Here is a 24198-nt window from a genome sequence, read left to right as displayed (position 1 = left end):
GCACCGAAATTTACCCAGCATTTGCTCATATTGGATTGAGGGAAAACCTCGGAAAAAACCTCAACCAGGTAACTTGCCCCGACGGGGAATCGAACCCGGGCCACCTGGTTTCGAGGGCAGACGCGCTGACCGTTACTCCACAGGTGCGGACCTTGATAATGTTACACATACTCATTATTAATCAGTATTTTTGAAAATGAACTAAATATTAAGGGCTTATGCGTGTAGAAAATTGTTTTCATTTTCAACAAACAATCGCAAGATGGAATGTGTGTGTGTGTGTGTGTGTTTTTTTTTTTCTCTTCTTGGATGTATATGAAACATTTTCGGGAAGCAATAAAATAATGGAAAATAAATTGTTAAGAATCAAGTGCTTAAAAAAGAGAGGAAAATTTACTCCAAAAATTACCTGGAAGAAATCACATTGATGTTTTTAATATTTTAAGAAACACGATTTTTAATATGTTATTCACATTTCGTATATAATTCGCTACATATTTACAGAGATACAATTTTATATAAATGATCGTACAGTATTACTTCTTCCGAAAAAATTCAGTCTCGTTCAGTTGTATTCAACAAGCCTCTGTCCACAGGCTCCATTGTGTGGGAGTCCCTTCTTCGAGCCTCTAGACGCCTTCTCACGAAAGGGAAAAAGAAATTCGGACTCTGCTGTTTCTTCTCGGGTGGTGACGTCATCAGACTGACGACTGTGGCCACCAACAACGTCACAAAGGTGCCGATGGTGGTGAAGTACATAAAGGAGAGCTTATACAGGAAGAACACATCGTCCTCTTCGTGGGGATCAACCCTAAACATGCAGCATAATGGATGATAATGTCAGTGCCTGAATATATCAAATAAACCTCTTTATTACTATCATTGCTATAAATGAAGTTATCCTTGAAGAAATTGAACACAAAAGATAAAAGTGCTATGAACATGTAAGAGGAATAGCTGATAGCAGATTGCCATGGGCATTGTCGGGGTGTAAGGTAGAAAGCAGAAGAAGGAAAGGCGGATTATCGAAGATATGGATGGATGATGTGCAATAAAGTATGGAAAAGCTTAGAATCCGGGAAGAGGCTGCTGCAGACAGAGAACTTTGGAGTTTCAAAGTAAAATATTCATAGCATAAAATTTTAATATCTAATTATATTTCTAATGTATTATATTAAATTTGTATTTTTCGGGAGTGTAAAATGTAAACATTTATAAAATTTCTACACAATAATAATAATAATAATAATAATAATAATAATAATAATAATAACAATAATAGTAATAATAATAACAATAATAGTAATAATAACAATAATAGTAATAATAATAAAAATAATATTAATATAATAATAATAAACTTATTACACTGTGAATAAAGAAAATGCTGTATTAATTCTTATCGTGATATAGAAAGACTTTAACGTCAGTAGGGAATCAGTTTCGATTACTGGTAACTGCTAGGACGCGCAGCTTCATCATAGTGAATTTGTGTCTTGGCACAACTATAGATATTCAATGGTTTTCAGTGTAGTATTCTGTATTGTCTCGGGTGGGATTTGGCGTCGTACAGACCGCTTTTTGTGACTCGGTAATGTAGGTCAAGAATGATCCTAAATATGGACTTAGGTCACACACTGCAACGTTTGCGAAAGTATTTCTTGTATGGATTGATTAATAGGTTGTTTTGAGGATGGATTCATGTAATTGTGTACTAGTGGTTTGTTGAATGAACGGTTGAATTAGGCGCCGAATGGTATGAATGTGTGGTAGAGTAGTGATCAGACAGATTAATCAATTGAAATTTCAAAGAAAGAAATAAATTAGTGATTGGAGAGATTCATGCGTGTATGAACTGGTGAACAGATAGCTGAATGAAATGTTGAATTGATTAGTGTAAGGATGAATAGGTGGGTTAGGTTAGGTAACAGTGACTAGGGACGGATTAGAGACGACCCTTAGCATGTCAGACATACTGAGACCTATTGTGCACCCCGAATTTATAGGATGAATGAGGATGAGGTGTACCAGCCCACCGGCCGCATATGACCCCTCACCGAATGGGGCCCCTTACCCCCTGTCCCATGTTCATACCACCAAAGTGACCAAGAAGCACAGGATTCATTCCAATAGCCCTTCCAAAGTGTCGAAGCGCCCTTGGAAGTAAACTTAAGGGGACACTTATATGAGTTTTAAATCTTTTACAATTTTGTTCCAAAATTTATGAATTTTAAACTACATAAACATGCCTACAATACTATCATCTGTACAAAATTTGGTGCCATTAGGGCTAATAGTTTTGAAATTATATTTTTTAAATATGTTTTATATTGACATCACTATAAAGGCTCCTAGCGTCACAATTTTCACAATTTTTAGTTTATATTTGCTCAAGAGCATCAAAACAGTCCATGGAAACATTAATTAATTAGCTTTTTGAGCCCGGTCTAAATAAAGAGTCACAATAAATTTTTAAGTGGATTTTCTTAATTTTTCACCATTATTTCACCTTAGTGTCCCTTTAAAAAACGAATCCTGGCAAAGTATTTGCGGAAGGCTGGAAACCCAGGAACGGTTGTGGAGAAGACGCCCACCCCCGTAAGCGGACGAAGACATGCATCTTGAGCTGAGTAGGCCTATATTTATGAAATGAGATGAGAAAGATGAATGATATGAAATTTAAATTATTTTTCTACACGGCGTGGGGGAAGAGAAATGGACCGTGGCAATGCAACCTGGCATTTGCCTAAGTAACTGTGGAAACCACGGAAAAACCACAGTCAGGTTAGTCGGTCCGGGAATAGAACCACGGACCTCCCGAATGCGAGTCCCTTGCGATACGCATGAGCCACCTCACCCATTTAATTGTTGGGTAGTTTTGTGGGTGAGTGAGTGTATGAGTATGTTGGTGAAGGGATATTTTCATGACTGAATGAATTATAGGTAGACTAGTGGCTTGTGCAGCAAATACTGCTGCAAACTAAGTTCGTTAGGCGTTCAAATAAAAAATTTTCAGATTTATTTTCAATTAAGAATACTTGTCTTTTTGATAGTTATTTCCTTCCATAATAATGAAACATACTCCCTCTGAATGGATTTTTTTTAGGCCAAATACGTATTCTTAAACCTATCCAACTTCAGTTTTTGAATTTCAACGCGAAAACGCAAGTCAAGTATCAATGTCAGGACGATAGCAGTAGCTTTCAGGTCATTGTGAATTGTAGGGAAAAGTTTTAAAAATGTCAGGTTTGCTAAGCTTTCGAACAATAGCATTTTCGTATAGCTGCTGCATGTATTACTTGAAATGTAGAGCGTAAAATCATTTTATCCTATTAAGAGATCCTGCTGAAATGATCTGGAGACTACAAAATTTTCTAGGCCTCTTATTTTATCAGTAAGCAATACCTTTTTATCTTTCCTTAGGAACTGTAATTTTTGCGCTCTATCGAGCCAATACTGAAGACAATGACACATATCAATATCTACACTACACCGCTATTAACTATATGAAAAAGACCTAACCCCACTGGGTTAATAAGTATAAAAATATTTGATTTTTAATAACAATATTATTATCTTACTTTAGTTTTGTAGTTATATATAGCAGCCACTCAGTAAATTATAGAAATGAAGATCTAAATTAAGATATTCTCTACATTTACGTACTTAACCTCAAAACGTTTCATTTTCATGTCATCAATATAGCATCAATATTATGTACAATTAATGAAAAATAGATGCATCATGATATTAACTATAATACTATTTAATTTCTAATGGTAATAATGTCATCAAACCACCTCAAGTTTCGTAGATTTGAATATCCAATACACAGCTGTACTCAGAAAATTATACACTGCAGAATCAATTTTTAATAACAAATTGAATTGAGCTCTAAATATGTCGGCAATCCTGCATGCCATGCGTTCGTGTAATAGCCTATTGTTTATTGTAGTGTGTGTTTTGTTCTGAAATTCAATCAAGTCAGCCGTGATTGAATAAAATTAGTTCTCAAAACTGACAACAGATGGATTTTGGAAAATAGGAAAATTATGTAGGAAAATTGACATTTCACTGAAAACTACTACTTTTCCGAAAAACTTTGGATGCCAGGCATGAAAATGAGGGGTCACTCATTAAAATCCGTTCAGCCGTTTTCCCGTAATTTCCATTACCAGTTCAAATTATATATAGATTGTTGGATGGATGGTTTCATGAGTGAATTAGTGTTTTGATGGGTGGATTGGCGTATGCATAATTTCGTTGATGAATAAATGGTTTGGTGAGTAGTACTTTGGTGGCTAGATGAAGTCGTAGGTTAAATAATTATTTTTTTTTTTTTTGTTTTCATTGGTCAATTAATGGTTTGGTAGGTGGATGATTTCATGGGGCAATAAGTGTTTCTGGCCAGGTGGATGAACAAGTGTATAGATAATTCATTGGGTGAATGAATGATTTGTAGGTAGATTGGTCGAGAAGGGTTTCGTGGGTGAATGAATGGTCCCTTGGGTGAATGAAAGTTTCGCGGACGAATTAATGATTTCGTAGATGACTGAATGATTTTTTGGGTGAAAGAAATGGTTTCGTCTGTGAATGAATGGTTTTTTAGTTAGTGAATGATTTCGTAGGTTAATCGGTAAATGAATGATTTTTTTATGAATCGATGGCTGAATGGTCTCATGACTGATAAATAGGTTTATGGGTGAATCGATGGATGAATGGTTTCGTAGTGAATGAATTGTTTGATGAGTGGACTGATAGACGGCTGGTTTCGTGAGTGAATTAACATTTTGGTAGGTGACTTGGTGAATGAACGTTTTCGTGGATGACTCAGTGGTTGGATGGTTTTGTGGGTGAATGAATGGACCTGTGATTGGTAGAAGGTGAGGACAAATAGATTTGTTAGTTGACGTATACACTGGGGGTCGGAGGAATTAATGAATTCCTGAATGATAAAATCTATGTTGGTAATTCGTTCGGTTTATGCCACGAAACTCACATACGCGAGAGGTTTTCCAGCGTCATAACGGCTAGAATAACGAGGTTGATTTTCAGGAATATTACAGATATATGAGTATGGTATACGAGGATTATCTTTCTTCCATTGGTTTCTACGTACTGAGGTTCCGTGACGTTGAGATTGATTCCACATCCATCCACAGATGTCGGTAGCGTCGATTGTACGAGGGAGCCATCTGCAATCGCTCTCATATTTCCAAACACGATCCATGACATGAATAGCATGCTTGCAATACTGCCCACCAGAGCGCCCTGCAGGCATAAACATAGAGATGAAACGAAGAGACTTAAAATAGTTAATAATACATTACATATTAAGTTCCCAGAGGAAACTTGTTACAACAGTAGTATTGTATATAGAATAGGAAGTATTTCATCATAATCATAAAGGTAATCATCATCTTATCTTAATAATAATCAGATGTTGTAGCTAGCGCCAGCTTTTTTGATATACGAAATTGTTTTATTTAAAATTTGGATGCGAGTTTACCTACCAGTAAGTTATTGCCTGACTTCACCCTGCGAAATATTTGTTATGATAAGAAGCTGATGCACAGTACAGTCACTTCCGAATAACAATAATACTTTCTGTATGTGTTACAACTATATGTACATTTTTTAATGTTCGAAATACATACCGTTTCAATTTATATTTTGTAAAAATACGTGTATTTAAAGTAATCAATAGTCATTCCATAGTTCACCCACTCGCGACAATATTTTACCTTCTTAAGAGTTATTGAAGACGTTTTTCATTGTTATACCTCTGAATATAGAAAACGAATTTCCTCACTGAGAACGAATGTATAAAAATCTTGAATGTAGTACGTGGCATATAAGAAGGAAATAGAGGGTGATTCAGTATAAGCTTACAAAATTTAACAGAAAATACTCCACCGAACATTTTGAGTTGGAAACTTGGGGTCTGCGAAGTCATATTAAGGAGATAAGAGCTTGAACATGTCTATCGCTATCTCCGACTGTTTTCCATATTATACACTTACTTACTTACTTGCTTACTGGCTTTTAAGGAACCCGGAGGTTCATTGCCGCCATCACATAAGCCCGCCATTGGTCCCTAACCTGTGCAAGATTAATCCATTCTTTATCATCATATCCCACCTCCCTCAAATCCATTTTAATATTATCCTCCCATCTACGTCTCGGCCTCCCTAAAGGTCTTTTTCCTCCGGCCTTCCAACTAATACTGTATATGCATTTCTGGATTCGCCCATATGTGCTACATGCCCTGCCCATCTCAAACATCTGGATTTAATGTTCCTAATTAAGTCAGGTGAAGAATACAATGCGTGCAGTTCTGTGTTGTGTAACTTTCTCCATTCTCCTGTAACTTCATCCCTCTTAGCCCCAAATATTTTCCTAAGCACCTTATTCTCAAACACCCTTAACCTATGTTCCTCTTTCAAAGTGAGAGTCCAAGTTTCTCAGCCATAAAGAACAACCGGTAATATAACTGTTTTATGAATTCTAACTTTCAGATTTTTTGACAGCTGACTGGATGATAAAAGCTTCTTAACCGAATAATAACAGGCATTTCTCATATTTATTATGTGTTTAATTTCCTCCCGAGTATTATTTATATTTGTTACTGTTGCTCCAAGATATTTGAACTTCTCCAGCTCTTCAAAAGATAAATTTCCAAGTTTTATATTTCCATTTCGTACAATATTCTCGTCACGAGACATAATCATATTATACACTATAATATTATTATCATTATTATTATTATCATTATTATTAGTATTACTATTATTATTATTATTATTATTACTTTATATTTTAAACTTATATTTACAATTATTCTGGGTTAAGTATTGAGAAGATTCTATGACCTTAATTCTGCCGGGTTAAGTAAAACCGTTATTTATTTACATTTATTATTTGCATTTATTTACAGTTTTTATTTGAATATATTTGGATGTATTATATTTATTTACATTTTAAAATAATTTTCATATAATTACAATCTGAATTAACAACGTACTTTGAATGGTGTGAATGAGTCCTTCGTTGACGCTATCATTCTTTTAATTTGACAATGTAAATATGATAGAACACCTTGTGTACTATACAGCAATGGAAATCAATGATGAATTTCCTACATGCAGATATATAATTATATGTCTATGTAGACCTAAATATTAAACATAAAAAGGTAATGTAAATAACAAATTCTGTTTTAAATGAAATTACGAAATGTAAATTTTGGGAACATACTTTGAGGTAAGTAATGGTACGTTGTTAACTGAGTTTTGTAAATTATATGAAAATAATTTTGAAATTTAATTAAATGTAAATAATATGTGTAAATAAATATAAGTAATAAATGTAGATGTTATGGAAAACAGTCAGCGAAAGCTGTATATATTTTAAGCGCAGAAGTCCTTAATCTGACTTTGCATGCTCGATGTTCCCTGTTTCAGAATCTTCTGTAGAACATCCTCTATTTCTCCTATAATTCTCATATCTTCTGCTAAAGACTCTATGTATTTAATATTTTCATGTATTCCGCTATGCATAAAAAACTCACTCTGCATAGCTTAAGGTATAGGCCTGTGTATATCTTTAGTCTAGAAGACTGCATCATCATGTCACCCCTTAAGCAGCTTCATGTCGGTCCTGTTTCAGCTTCTTTCTGCCTCTCAAATACCTCCTCCTTGTTTTAACTTCAGGTGTGGAATGTTTTTTTGGCATTTTTGTCCTTATTTTCCATTGATGCAACAAAACCTGCGATGGTGTTTGTCCCAGGGTTTATGCTCGTCCTCCACAGAATTTTTAATTTCTCCTTTTGGACTCTTATTAAAATGACGTACAACATCACTGACACACAAATTTACAGTTTTATGACTAACAGTAAAAGATTATAAATTACTTCATTATGTAAAAACGTGTTTTCAATCTAATGATCATGCCCTGATATCTATGCATTTATTTTGGGACTAGAAATAAGTTTATTTTACAAGTAATGCTGGATGAGGGGATTGACTGCTACGAGAATCACTCAAAAAGTAATCCACAATATTTATTTAAAAATTACATTTTTATCCTACAGCTTTGCTATTCTCATATAATGTAGATACATCCTTCAGGAACAATACGTCACTTTTCCACATAATCCCCGCACCTTTCAACTGCCTTACGCCACCTTGGAATAAGGGCCTGTATACCTTCAAAATAAAAGTCTGAACCAACATGTCTGAGCTACTCTCTGATGCCACTCACGGGAACGACTTAAATTAAATTTGAATACAAGGGGGAAGGATGTATCTATGACCTCCGTAAATTGCAAAGGTTTAGAATAAAAAATAAATTTTAAAAAGTGTTGTGCATTACTTTTGGAGTGATCTTCGTAGAAGTGACTATGGCTGATGACGCAGAATTTTGGAAAATGGGACTTATCTGAAAAACCATAAGTCATAAATCGAAAATTCTTATATCAAATTAAAGCGGAGAAAATTATCTATTAAAATAGTTATATTTTGAAAATTCTAAGTTTTCATCATTTTTTGCGGTTTGTGGGTGTACATATACCTTAAACGTTAATTTAGTATACGATCTATTTCAGTCTATCCTATTCTGTTACATTCTATTTTGTTCTTTCCTCTTCTGTTCTATGCTCTTCTATTATGCTCTATTTTTTCTATTATATTGTACTCTGTTATATTTTGTTCTATTCTATTCTGATCTGGTCTGTTCTATTCTATTCTATTCTGTCCTATTCCATTGCGTTCTATTCTTTCTGTCCTAATATGTTATATTTTGTTATATTCTATTGTATTCTACTCTACTCTATAGTTAAAATGTATTGCATGAATCATGCTAAGATTTTTTTAGTGAATACTGACTTGTGTGTTTCCTCTTGGAAATAACATTCCGAAAGTGAACAATCCCAGCGTGGCTCCAGACGTTACTCCACCCACAGCAATCGTCATCTGTAACATAAAGATGTAGAAATTCGTAGTATATATATATATATATATATATATATATATATATATATATATATATATAATAGCAGCATTTGTATATTTATAACTTTGAAATTGTAAAGTTCATTCTGTGGGAAGGAAGGATAATTAAAGAAGAAATTTAAGTAGTCTCTTTTTCTGCTACATAGAGTTAGAATAAATTATTTTCAATTCGTGATTATTATACAATATTATTTTAAACAAAACTTCAAAATAAAAGAGTAAACGAAGAGAGAGAATGAGAAAGAAACAATACAAACTGAAGAAAAAGATAAATAGAAAATACTTTATGTTACAGAAAGATAGAGGAGAGAAGGAGGGCAAAGAAATGAAGGCAAGCGGAAACAATGAAGAATAAAGATGGAAGAGGAAGGAATTAAATATGAAACTTAGGAAAAATAGAAACAGAATGTGGAAGGCAAGAAAATAAGGAAGTATATAAAAAATAGCCTGTAGGGAAGAAATTAGGAAACTAGTGTGTAAATTATGTAGGTGTTTAGAAAGACGAATATACAATTCAGGAATTAATGATGAAAAATTATGGCAGGAAAGGAGGTAAATAATTAGAAAAAGAAGAAAATTAAGAGACTTATGAGGAAATAGCTATAAAAATAAGGAAGACTTACATACATAAGTGTTTTGCCCATGGGTAGGTCTTTCATTGCAAACCCAGCATTCTCCAATCTTTCCTACTTTTTGCCTTCCTCTTAGTCTCCAATGTCGTCTATCATCTGATACCTTCTTCTGCTCCGAACTCTTCTTCCGTTCACCATTCCTTCCAGTGCATCATTCAGTAGGCAGTTTCTTCTCAGCCAGTGTCCCAATTAATTCCCTTTTTTCTTCCTGATCAATTTCAGCATCATTCTTTCTTCATCCACTTCTTCCAACACAACTTCATTTCTTATTTTATATGTCCACTCCACTCGCTTCATTGTTCCCCATATCCACATTTCAAACGCTTCTATTCATTTCTCTTCGCTTCCATGTCCATGTTTCTGCCCCATACAATGCCACACCCCTCACAAAGCATTTCACTAGTCTCTTCCTTAGTTTTTTTTTTTCCAGAGATCCTCAGAAGATGCTCCTTTTTCTATTAAAAGCTTCCTTTGCCATTGTTATCTCCTTTTGACTTCCTGGCTGTAGCTCATGTTACTGCTTATAGTACATCCCAGTATTTGAAGCTGTTCACTTGCTCCTACGTACGGAGGTTCACTGCCGCCCTCACATAAGCCCGCCATCGGTCCCTATCCTGAGCAAGATTAATCCAGTCCCTACCATCATATCGCACCTCCCTCGAATCCACTTTAATAGTATCCTCCCATCTACGTCTCGGCCTCCCCAAAGGTCTTATTCCCTCCTGCCTCCCAACTAAAACTCTCAATGCATATCTGGATTCGCCCATACGACCTACATGCCCTGCCGTTCTCAAACGTCTGGATTTAATGTTCCTAATTATGTCAGGTGAAGAATACAATGTATGCAGTTCTGTGTTATGTAACTTTTCCCATTCTCCTGTAACTTCGTCCCTCTTAGCCCCAAATATTTTTCTTAGCATCTTATTCTCTAACACTCTTGATCTCTGTTACTCTTTCAAAGTGAGAGTCCAAGTTTCACAACCATACAGAACAACTGATAATATAACTGTTTTATAAATTCTAACTTTCAGATTTTTGACAGCAGACTAGATGACAAAAACTTCTCAACCGAATAATAACAGACATTTCCCATATTTATTCTGCGTTTAATTTTCCCCGAGTGTCATTTATATTTGTTACTGTTGCTCCAAGATATTTGAATTTTTCCACATCTTCGAAGGATAAATCTCCAATTGCTCTACTGCTTCATTTAGAATTCGCAAGTCTTCCTTCTATATTTTTCTTCCGACAACCATGGTCTTCGTCTTGTTGGCATTTATCTTCATTCCACACTGCTCACAACTGTCATTTAGCTCCAGTACCATATCCCTTAGTATCATCTCCTCTTCTGCTAACAACGCCATATCATCAAATAAGGAAGAATAAAAATAAATAATCAAAAAATGTTAAAATATAGGGAAAAGAGAAAATAACACGTTGGTAGAAGAAAAGAGACAGTTCTAAAACATTGTGACAATATTTAAAAATTACGAAAACCAATGAAAATAAGGGAGAAGAAATAAGAAAGTATGCAAAAAGAATTAAAAACGGGAGGGTTAAAGGACAGCAGCAAAATAAAGAAAATAGAAAGAAGAAGAATAAAGGATATCATTGAAATAAGTCTTAAGGTATTTATAGGATCCCTGTAATTACGTGAAACGTTTGTTCTTTCGGTTTAAAATAATAATGTGGTACAGACTTTTATGGAATTTGTTCTTAGAAGGAAACATTCTCATGGGAGCAGATAAAAAAGTTATTTTTTTTTCTTCCTATGTTAATAATGTAAATCAAGTGCTTATACTAATTTTCGTCACTCGAGCGCAATTACGTGGGCAGTAAAAATTATTTTCCCTGGTGCCGTTTACAGAAAGAAAACACAATTTTATGGAAAGATTTATTGAAACTGATACAACAATTGTGGAGCTATTTTTCAACATATTCCTCTCTGGAATTGAGACATTTGTGATACCATGAGATCAACGTTTGTATCCCTATGTCGTAGACGTCTGCCGCCTGGGATCGAAACCAGTGTGTGACAGCCGTCTGCACATCTCTGTCGATCCCATGATATGACAAATGCCTCAATTTTCAATGGGGAATATGTTGAAAAATAGCACAACATTTGTTGTATCTGTTTAAAAATTTTGCAACGGAATTGTGAATTCTTTCTGTAAACGGCTTCAAGGAATTTTTTACTGCAATCGTAATTGCTCTCCAGTGGTCAAATTTGTGCAAGTACTTGTTTGGCATTGTTAACGTGGAAGAAAAATATATTCTTTTATCGGCTCCTATGAGAATGTTAGCTTGTTAGTTATAGGGTTTGTGAATATAATTGAGTGAGAAGTAAATATAATTCAGTTTATGAGTTGTATTATTCATTCCTTAGATACAGTACCTTTATTAAATTTATGTGATATATCTATACTGGTATTCATAATGGAAAGTATTATGTTTCATATTATGAATTAGTTTTTTAGAGAGCTATTAGTATTAGTCTATGATAAGAGAAATAAGAAATATTAAATAATATAAAGGAAGTCTATCCCTCTAGCAAAACCATAATAGTGAAAATTTTGATCTGTTGCTAAGCAAGTGACGTCACATGTTCAAATTTTCGTAAAAGAATATATATATATATATATATATATATATATATATAATGTTTAATTGACATGCTATCATAAAAGTTTCAAGTTGAAACGGAAGAAGAAAATTGAAGAAATAAAAAAAAATCAGAAGATGAGGGGGAAAAGGGACAAAAAGAAATAAGAGATATTGGAAATGAATAGTTAAATGTAAGTAGGATTGAATAATGGAATGAAAGCTGTAAGATTAAAAATGGGAAAGAAAGAAAGAATTGTAATTATAAAACAAATATTTATGTAATTGGAGAAAAAAAAAGAAAATACAAGAAGACAACTTAAAAAAAAAACTTTTGCAGAAGGAAAGAAATAAAAACAAAAAGATATATAGAAAGAAATATGGAAAAGTGGGTGGGCAGGTGGATGAATGGATGTGTGGGAGTGATTGGATAAATCGAGAGAAACAGATATACAAGTAGTGAGAAAGAGAGTGAGATAAGAAAACAAACGAGAAAACGGTAGAAATGATGGACAGAATGTAAGATTGGAAGGTTGCTCGAAGTACCTGCAGGACACCGCCCAGTTTATCAACAACGAAGACATTCATCACGGAGATAGCACCGATTATCACGACGACGCACTTGATGATGTTGTTGACCGTCTTTTCGGATATCTTTTGCTTGAGACAGGGACGTATGAAGTCCTCGAACAGAGTGGCGCCCAGCGAGTTCAGTCCGCTGGACATGGAGCTGGGTGGGAAGGAATGAGAACATTAATTTCATACTCACTTACCAAAATTTATAATTAAGAAATTAAATTCCACGCTTATTTATTCCACAATGTATGATAAACCACAAAACAAGTTCTACTTTCACTTAGATTAGGTAAGCAAACAGTTGATACAGCGTTGTTAAATAACTGATTTTGAAATGTGAGAAAGTCAATGAACAATTCATTCGTTCATTCATTCATTCATTCATTCATTATAGTTTACCAACTAAGGGAGGTCTTTCCCTGGGAACCCAGATCTCTTCAATCTCTCCAATTTTCAACTTGTCTCTTAGTCCACGCATGCGATCCATAGTATATCTTAATGTCGTCTTTCATCTTACATTATTCTTCTGCCCAGAACTTTTCTTCCATTCATCACCCTTCGTCACTCCTTCCAGAGCATCCTTCAGGAGCCTGTTTTTTCTCAGCCAGTGACATTGCCAATTTTTTTCTTTGATCAATTTCAGCATTATTTTTCCTTCGCCCTCTCTTTCTACCACAGCTTCATTCCTTATTTTCTGTGAATTTCACATGCTCCATTCTTCTCCATATCCACATTTCAAACGTCTCTAGTGTTTTCTCTTCAATTTTTCTTATTGTCCATGTCTCTGCCCCATAAAATGCCACACTCCACACAAAGAATTTCACTAATCTCTTCCTTAGTTTTTTTTTCCAGACGACGTCCGCTTTCTATTCAGCTCTTCCTTTGCCATTGCTATCCTCTTTTTGACTTTTTGGCAGCAGCTCTTGTCACCACTTGTAGTAGATGCCAAGTATTTGAAGCTGTCCTTTTGTGCTACCGCTTCATTTCGAATTCGCACGTTATCTCTTTATTTTTCTTTCTTAGTCTTTTTTGCACTTTCCTCCACCCATACTGTTGTCATTTAGCTCCATTAGCGTCATATCCTCTTCTGCTAACAACGCATATCATCTGAAAATCTTATGACCTTTATTATTCTTTCCCTACTATCACCCTTTCCTGGTTGAGTGTTAGAGAAGGCCGTATGGCCTTAACTCTGCCAGGTTAAATAAATCATTATTATTATTATTATTATTATTATTATTATTATTATTATTATTATTATTATTATTATTATTATTATTATGTACTGGAAAACGTTCTTCACTAAATCCCCCAGGTAGATATCGTTTCTGAGAATGGTAGGTCAGTGCTACAACCTGGAATTATTCGTTCCATATTATAATTCTTCACTCTTATATGAAAGTGAGTCCATTCAAATTACTTAGTATTTAATATTTTGTTTTACAATTCACTAGTTCAAATTTCGTGAAGGATGGTTTCAATGAATTACAATCAGTATTTTGTTAGTCTCTTTACTTGTCTTCGTGGCCTGGTGGCCACGTTGGCATTTACCCTTATGTAACATTCTGTAGTAACAAGAGATACATAAAATAATCAAGAAAAATAAGCAAAACACAACAAAAACAAAAGGTACAAATGCCGGGTAATCTTTTGGCGAATCCTCGGAGCTCACCTCATCATTGTAGAAAATTACTAAATTGTAAAACAGTAAAAATGGTAAAATATTGTAAAAATTTGTAAAAATTGTAATTGTAATATTGTAAAATTTTGACTTGTTCCACATCTTAAAGTTTCATTGCTCATATAAGATCTATGGAATATAATAAAAGAATGAAAGAATGAACACTTCATCACTTTTCAACATAGTTCCAACTACGTTCAATACAAGTATTACTGTTATACTATGTTGAAAAGTGATGAAGTGTTTGTATTCTTATTATACATATTCAATTAATAAAACAATTATTAAGGTTACTTTTTTACTCTCCCTCATACATAATGATGAAATTGCGTTGTCTTAGTATTGTGGTAATATACTACAATACTTATTACTGTACTTGTTTGGACATTAAGAAACTCATCTTTCTTTGGAACCTTTAGTGAGAAATAAAGTCAAAGGGACTTTTTCAACTTGCACATAAGATGGTATTTAAGCGTAATCACGACCTATTTATTAGAAAGACAGTTCTAGTACTAAAAGTGTCATATAAATGTAAAGGAATATATTTTAAACTTATTGAAAACTGAATATTTATGATCAAATCCGAAAATACAATTTTTAGTCATGTGGGCCCTTTACTAGGCCTATTCAATTCCTTGTAGTCTTAACATAAGGTCTGAAATATTGTGGAAATGAAATAATAATTCAATTATTTCAAATCCTCCACTATAAAACAGAAAAGGAAATGAAAAATGTCTTCAAATTTTCGTAACGTTTCCTAGATATAAAGGATTCCATTTTAAAATAACACACTACGTTTCAAAAGGAAAGTCTCACGTGTTGTACGTTTAAGATTAACTTAACAGTGCTGCATAAAATCTTTCATCAATGTATTTTATTCTAGCAGACAGAGACAAGATGTATAAAATAACATATTCCTTATTTATGTGGCGTATTTATATCGTTTTGTGCGAAGAAGTAAGAGAATTCTTGCGACTTATTGTCCTAACGACAACGTGAAAGCACTTATTAGCCAGAAAGTTAATGACGTTACCTTAGTGAAGCGCTGAAGATCCCCGAGATGAAAATACCTGAAAATCCTGGAATCGAGGAAGCTATGTCCACTACATAGTACGGCAGAATCTGGTCCTGCCTTGTGACGAACTGAAATATGAATAATCTTTATGTTTTTATATCTTCGTACATGGCCAAAGTTGTATTTAAAAATAAGTTCAATTTTTTGTTATTTAAATCTGTTATTCAATTATGAAAATTAAGGGGGATCCTGAAGGCAGTTGCGGTGAATTGGAAAGGGAGAAGGCTGTTAGGTAATTTTTGTATCAAACAATAAGTCTAAGTCAGGATAGGAGAATAAATATCAGAACTAAGTGGAATGGAGAAAGGGGTATAACAAGGGTTCATTTTATCGCCTACCCTGTTCAACATCTACTTGAAAGATGTAGTGAAAAACTGTTTTTAAAATAAGAAAGGTGTGATAATATGAGGAAGAAATATAAATGTATACGATTTAATGATGTTATGGTGTCGTTAGTAAAAGAGGGGATGATACTTAGGGATATGCTACTGGAGCTAAATTACAGCTGTTAACAATATCGAATGAAGATCAATGCAAGAAAAATGAATACCATGGTTATCGGGATAAAATTAAAGAAGATAAACTTGTGAATTTGAAATGTGGGCAGCTTCAAATACTTGAGATGTAGGCTACTATAAGTAGAGACATGAGCTCCTATCAGAAAGTGAAAAGGACGATAGCAATGACAAAATAAATTTTAATAAAAAAAGGAGCATATATATGGTCTACACTTATCGAGTAAAACAGTGCCATAATTTAGGGGAAATTATTTTTCTGAGAAAGTTATTCATTTGGGACTGATATGCTATTAGAATTTTTTTGTTGTACTCCATGCAAATAATTCATTAATTCATTCATTCATTCATAGTTTTCTGCCCAACCAAGGGCACAGTTATATTCAGACAGCGGATTTTCGATCCTGATACTGAATGTTAGGTTCACATCAGTTGCAGGGTGTCATTGAACTCACTGCTAAGTTCCCTTCTCACGCCAAGAGACAGACGTCTTGTCGCTGTGTGGGGACTGAAAATCCGCTGTCTGATTATATTACTTCCGCTCTGTATCTTGACCAAAGCCATTGTTTCCGAATAGACGTCTAAGTATTATTTTTAATGTTGGAGGCTACATGAATTAGTTGAATACCATAATAAAAAATTAGATTAAAAAAACTATGTGTTCCTCCCTAATCAGGTAAACTGTTTAATTGAAGATTATTGTTAATCTTGTGTACTCATTATTATTTCATTATTATTATTATTATTATTATTATTATTATTATTATTATTATTATTATTATTATTATTATTACTATTTACCTCTGTGGCTGATACATAAATTATCAGGCAGTGCATCTCACTTGACTGTTTTTGTAATTGAGATTATCACTGATATGTACAGTCTTAGACAAAAGTTTTATCACACAGATGCTTAGCCTATTAAGTCTCAGAAAGGAAGCAGTGCGCATGATCAAAGGACGAGCGACCTCCAGGTTCACAAGAGGAGGACTAGTTGAAGTAATAAAACACACACTGGAACTTGAAAACAATAACTCCATAAATTTCCTAGACATCACCATAACAAAAGTTGACAACAAACACACCTTAAAATATACAGAAAACCAACCACCATCAACACACACATACACAATTCATCTAATCACCCCACACAACACAAACATGCTGCATTCAGGACAATGGTAGACAGATTATTCAACATACCCATGAGCCAGCAACACTACAATGAAGAAGTGAACATAATCAAATACATAGCTCAAGAAAATGGTTACAACCCAAATATAATAGACAATATCATAAGAAAGACAAAACAAAAACTCAACAAATACAAAAAACACACAGCACAAACACAAGAACACAAGAAATACATCACACTAACATACGAAAACAAAAACACACACAAGATTGCATCCTCATTCAGAAAATAGAAATACAACATAACATACAGAACAGCAAACACACTACAAAGACATCTCAACACATAAACAACACAAACAAATAAATATAACCACACAGGCGTATACAAACTCACATTCAATAGTTGCGACAGTTTCTACATTGGACAGACAGGCAGATCATTCCAAACTCGATACAAAGAACACATTAAAGCAATAACCAGAGGACACAATACATCTACATATGCCGAACACATATCTAATGCTAACCACACATACAATAACATAAATACAGACATGGAAATTCTACATATACAACCCAAAAACCAAAAACTCAACACACTAGAACAATATGAAATATACAGAAACACTAAAACACACCCTAATCAAATTCTCAACACACAGATCAATTTCAGAACACACACTATTTGACACAACTCTTTCACACGAACGCACCCACACAACAGGCAGCGAAGTTGAGATAACGCCGAGATCTAGTAGGCTCTGAGGATGATGTCAAGTAGCACCGAAACAGCCGTAAGCCGCACATGCTTACATAATTAACACGAGTAAGATCGCCATTTAATCAATCAATTATTATGTATGTCTGATCATGCGCACTGATTCCTTTCTGAGACTTACAAAGTATCTGTGCGAAAAAGCTTTTTTCCAAGACTATACATTCATTACCAAGCAGTACATGTACGATTAGTGAAATATGTAACTAGTCGACGATGTATTCAATGAAGGGGGAAATTAACTGGGCATCCTATATCACTATATCCTGGCTTAGTTGCCTCATGAGTGATGTTTTATAGCGTTTGGAACTGTCTTCGGACATTTAACTAAATAACAATATTGCAAGTCTAATTAGTGAACTAAGCTACTAGTCGACGATGTATGCAGAGGAGGGGGAAAGGAACTGACCATTGTAATCCATTATCTGCTGGCTTATTTGACTTATTTGTATCACTTATGTTCGTACTATTCTTCGGACTGCTGACTAAACAAACATCATCATCATCATCATCATCATCATCATTATCATCATCATTGCAGCTTCATAAGCCATGTAGGCTTTCCGCTGCTAAACAAACTATATCTGCAATCGAATTCTGTCTTCATAGACAGCGCTTGAGAAAAGCATCTGTAAATATACGATTCATTCTTTTTTTTGTGTGTGTGTTTTTTTTTGAGTAAAACAAAATCTCAGGAGTTAGGAATATGAGCCGTTTAAGTTGAATTTGTTATAATTGGTATTGTTTCAGTGTCTGCTGGAATGATAATCCAACTAACAAACTGTACGAATTGAAATCAGTTGTTTCATCTACAAGCTTCAAGGAAGAGGCCAGAGTTTAGTAAAAAGATATAACGGAGCACAAAATATTAACTCATTCGTACATCATTTCGAAACAAGTTCCACCACCCTGTGAAACTTGTCATTGCCTTGTCTTTGAAAGATATAAAAATGCAATGTCTACGACTCAACATTTGTTTTAAAACATAACATGCCGAATAATATATCCTCAAAAACTTTATTTGGAAATCATTATTTTAAGGGTAGTTACGATTGAATTTTTTAACTTTCACATATCTAAAATTATCGTTCTGAAATTTTTATCACATGTTTATGCCGTTAACAGTACACGTTACACAAAATTTGGAAAACGTGGTTTTATTAATTATAAAGCTATTAGCATTTATTAACTTTTAATTAGGCCTACTAGCGAATAGGAAAATCCTCTGTGTAGCAGTTTCAATGCTATTACCTTGAAATTTTGAATAAATATTCCCCTGCGTTTTAATATATGTATATTTTACCACAGACGAATTCTTTAATTTTCATGTTTGTTATTTTTTTTTAATATATGGCAATTGAACCTCTCAAAATTTATAGTAAAACCCATTGTAAATTAAACTTATAACAACATTTAATATTTATTTTTATCATAAAATTCTCAAACATTTTTCGAACTTTCCCGTAAGGAGAACTTCATAAAAAGTAAAATTCTAAAATATAAATACAGGGAGAAATGTAGGCTTACTGGATCTTAAAAGACGATGCACATGCATTTCAAAGGTGTTCCCTGTGTACTTGAAAGGAAGAGGAAAGGAGAAATTGGTACAATTTTCCAGAAGAGGTAGAATTTTACCTTTTTCATGAATTAAGTTTTATTTAGGAGAAAACAGAACTCCAATTTTTTGTCCAAACTTATCAGAATTCTGCTACGAATTCGCTTAAAGAAAATTCTGTGTATAAGTATAGAATATCTGCCATACATTCATTTAGAAAAAGTACGTGTCTTATGATAATATATCCACAGAACTTAGGACAAACCATCAATTTTCCAATCAATTATTTTATTAAATTTGAATGTAAAATCGGATTTCATTTTATCCTTCAAGTTTATTTTGTTACATAACACAGCTTTGTACGTACTTTGTAGAGTGCCCTATTCACGTCGTTCATAAATTGTTTTAAACATCACGCACATCAATAGTCGTGGAGAAAACACTTTTCGTCGTTGAAATTACATGGATGTAACTGAAAATATGCATAAGAGTGATTTGGCCAATTTCGGCATGGATGAAACCAACTGATGTGCTCCTCGTTGAGTCTTGGTCAGCAAACAAAGATAACAACTTACTGCAACAAAGTGAACCGCTGAATGTGAACTTCAAAGTTAAACTGATCCCACCTGGTCGTAAGTCAAGATTCAGCCTCTTGATGTCTATTTCTTCAGGCCTTATAAAAACTTCGTAAAGTATGCGACAGAATTTGTCATATGGGACACTGATGAATTCAATATCTGGTCTCGAGAGAAATTTCTGAAACTTCCATCCTTGACACAAAATCAGTTTATGGCAGACATCTTCAAGCCATTAATCAGGTTTGTTTTCTTTCAAATGCGGTTATCTGTATGAAAGACCGGGAAGTTTCGGACACTGCTGGAGTAGGCCTATTGTTTTGAAGCATTCACAGGCGTTCATTGTTCGATGTGTAATAGATTGAAAGTAATCAGATGTGCTCACTGCACTTCTACGTTTTGTTTAAAGCATTGTCTCATAAAAGAGTTGTCTGTGGTATGTCGAAAAGCATCGGTAATTATAGTGTATTAATATTTCTAATTTTTCTTCAATATATGAGAATATTAGTGAAAAATACCCTTCTCTAATATACTCCGTGTCATGTTTATACCCTTTAGAATTTAGCCTATGACATCCTTTGAGGTCTAAGACCTCCTGCACGTAGGCATGGTAGCTCTGATTCACTCTTTAGGTGAGCTAGCCTAGAGAGTGTTCGACCCTGTTCTCTTGTTCATCATCTCTCGTGTTGGGTATGAAGCATTTCACTGGTTTACGGTCACTAATCACTGATTCTGCCAAGCACGTTGCATCATTTTACTATTCACATATTCATTCGCGTTGCTGCTGGCACATTAGAACACATTTCAGTTTTCACCGATTGACGTTTCCTTCTACAGTTTTTTTCACGTTGATCTGCTTCTTGCACGCCTCGTCCACTGCTTCCCCGCTCTCTGTGTGAACATATCCGTCCATCTGGTTCTCTGTCTTCCTGCACTCCGCTTCCCGATCCTGGAGTCCCACATGGTCACTCTGTGCACTGGGTGTCACGCATCCTAGATAGCTACGTGGCCTCCCCATTTCCATTTCAGTTCGTCTGCAAACTGTACTGTCTTTCATGCCCGTGTTCTTATATTTCTTCAACCCTTTGGAATGAATATGTCCTCAGTAGATTTTCAAACTAAAATAAGTTACATATTTCACTGCGAGTTGCATTTTAGGAAGGTTCCCTTGTTAGATCAGGAACGAGGAACTCATATTGTAAACAGAGCTGTCAGCATGAGAATCTACATATTATAACAGCAACTAAGGTAGCGATAGAAGCAAATCTCTCTGAGAGAGGCAGTTCCTCGTCGCTCTCATAGACTATGATCTATCACAGTCTGAATCCAACGTTTTTCTATGTATACCGATGTTATGATGTGATTATGGTAGTGTTACTACTAGTGTTAAATTCAAGATATCGTAAAATAAAATAACAAATTGTGCTGTGTTGGTTACCATTTGTTATTAATTACCACAGATAGTTCTGTAGAACTAAAATAAATCTTTATTAGATATATACAAGATGGGACGGAATGAACTCATGATTTTGACTTACGTAATACCCATCCGTAGCTGAGTTGGATTGAAGCTAGACATGGCATAAGCTAACATTGGTCAAGGTATGCCATTTAAGGTTAAAGTATCAATTATTTAGTTTACAAGGCAGATATTTCTGTTTGTTACTGTATTATTATGATGATGATTATTATGATTATTATTATCATTATTTATTAATTTAATCTGGCAGAGCTAGTGCCAGTAGGACTTCTCGTCTGCCCAGCCAGACTCATTCTAATTGAATACAACTGGTTTACAGTAGGCCTAGTTATTACATTAACATGTAGACCGTAAAATAACATGAAAGTGAATAATGAAAGCAAAAGTCAATAATGAAAGTTAGAAGTTAGATAAGTAATGTTAGTGAGAGAATAATAAATATTTGTAGGAAGAAATAATAATAATAATAATAATAATAATAATAATAATAATAATAATAGTGAAACAAGTTAAATATTTATTCTATTTATATATATAGCACCATTAAACATTGAGAAACTTGAAACAGCTATGACAATGGTCTAAGTCTTGTTGGCATTTATCTTCATCCCATACTGCTGAAAGCTGTCATTTAACTGCAGTAACATATCCCTTAGTATCATCTCCTCTTTTGCTAGCAATGCGATATCATCAGCAAAACTTATGCACTTTATTCTTACTCCTACTATCACTCCTCCCATGTTCTGAAAATAGTTGTTCACTAAGTCTTCCAAGTTGAACAGGATATTTGATAAAGGGCATCCTTGACGCTCTGCTCTCCCTATTTCGCTTCCTTCTAACATTTCTTCTCCTATCCTGACTTAGACTCGTTGTTTCATATAAAGGTTACTGAACAGCCTCCTCTCTTTCCAATCCACGCCAATTTTCTTTATGATCCCCATCAGCTTATTCCAATCGTGGTTACAAAATTTCCATGCTGTTCAGCGACACAAAATGTTATTGCAAAGAACACTGTAAATAGGGAGAAAAAAATGAAACGGGATAGAGAAATAGATGAAGAAAATAACAACAAAAAGAGAAAGAGCGGGAAACCAAAACTGAGTAGATAACGTGAATAGTTTCTTACCCCTGCTTTGATTGGGTCGCAGTCGTAGTAGTAGGCGTAAATAAGGAGGCCCGTGAAGCAGCTGGTGCTTTTCAAGACAATAAGGCCGCTTACAGCGATCAACTGGGCCCTGCAAACATAGGTACGGAAAGAAATTAAATAAAATTTCTTGTCTGTGATACGAGAAGGGAGTTTTAATACCTGTCTACATAAGCGCTAATTCTGGGAATGTATTTTAGTTTATTGTTTTAGTACGAATATAATACTGCATAATAACGAAATTTGGATCCTTAGTAATCTCATTATTGCAATTCTTTTGTTTGTACTGAAGAAAGTAGCCTTAATAAATAAATATCCATTATTATTATTATTATTATTATTATTATTATTATTATTATTATTATTTTAAACATTTTCTGAACCAGAATTTTTGCAAATAGATGATATGAATGTGTATCAATATATTTTAAACACTGGATTAAATTTTAATATTAAAATATTGTTATATGTCTTATACGAGAAGTACAGTAGTGGCAAAAGAAACCGGATCGATCCTTGTAGCTGATTTCAGAGTCACAGATTCAAATTTTGCTAGTCACAAAACACATGCTTCTTGTATAATTAATTGTAACAATGAAATTTGTTGCAGAACGCTCATGCAGTGGCGGACTCGCATTACAGCTACCTTCCCTGAATTAATGTAACAAAAGCCACGGTTGTTCTAGTCATTCAGTCTTTCAGTACATAATAGTTTATAAGAATATTACATCAATCCGTTGTACTTTACAGAATTTATAACACTCATTAATTTAATGAAATAAACTTCGCTCTATGCACACACACAAATCATTACGCTTATTTACATAACCCATACACACATATTGCAACCTCCTCACCACGGTTCTACGAGACAGGCATATGGTTTCCCCTTCCCCTACTTGCTGTGGACAGAGTTCATCTGCCAATATAATTAAACATCGCTTGATGAATTCACCTTCGTTGAATGTTTTCAATTCCTTTGCAATTTCGTGGCAAATTTTGTAGCTAATTCTCATGGCCGATTCACTAAGTGCATTATTGTCATTCTGTTAATATAATATAATATAATATAATATAATATAATATGATATGATATGATATGATATGATATGATATGATATGATATAATATAATATAATGTGATACGATATATGATATGATATAATATAACATAATATAATATAATATAAAATGATGCGATGCGATATATGATATGATATGATATGATATGATATGATATAATATAATGTGATACGATATATGATATGATATAATATAACATAATATAATATAATATAAAATGATGCGATGCGATATATGATATGATATGATATGATATGATATGATATGATATGATATGATATGATATGATATGATATGATATGATATGATATGATATGATATGATATATGATCATAAATTAATACAACTTAAAGAAAAT

The 24198-nt window shown here is 33.9% G+C and overlaps 1 protein-coding gene across 1 annotated transcript in view; it reads right to left on the bottom strand.

The window, feature by feature from the left end:
• Positions 1 to 371: 371 nt before the first annotated feature.
• LOC138711644 (uncharacterized) overlaps positions 372 to 24198 on the bottom strand; it is a 76194-nt gene continuing 52367 nt past the window's right edge. Inside the window, exons 20-25 of the mRNA XM_069842776.1 lie at positions 22740 to 22848; positions 15535 to 15644; positions 12791 to 12974; positions 8886 to 8972; positions 5120 to 5271; positions 372 to 811 (exon numbers count right to left, since the gene is read on the bottom strand). Coding sequence (XP_069698877.1) covers positions 556 to 811; positions 5120 to 5271; positions 8886 to 8972; positions 12791 to 12974; positions 15535 to 15644; positions 22740 to 22848 — 898 coding nt within the window. The 3' untranslated portion in view covers positions 372 to 555. The remainder of the gene's footprint in view (positions 812 to 5119; positions 5272 to 8885; positions 8973 to 12790; positions 12975 to 15534; positions 15645 to 22739; positions 22849 to 24198) is intronic.

This window comes from Periplaneta americana, chromosome 13 (genome assembly GCF_040183065.1).
Source record: "Periplaneta americana isolate PAMFEO1 chromosome 13, P.americana_PAMFEO1_priV1, whole genome shotgun sequence".
Classification (NCBI taxonomy): Eukaryota; Metazoa; Arthropoda; class Insecta; order Blattodea; family Blattidae; genus Periplaneta; species Periplaneta americana.
The sequence above is the reverse complement of the archived record's forward strand: the minus strand, read 5'-3'. Positions and strand labels throughout refer to the sequence as shown.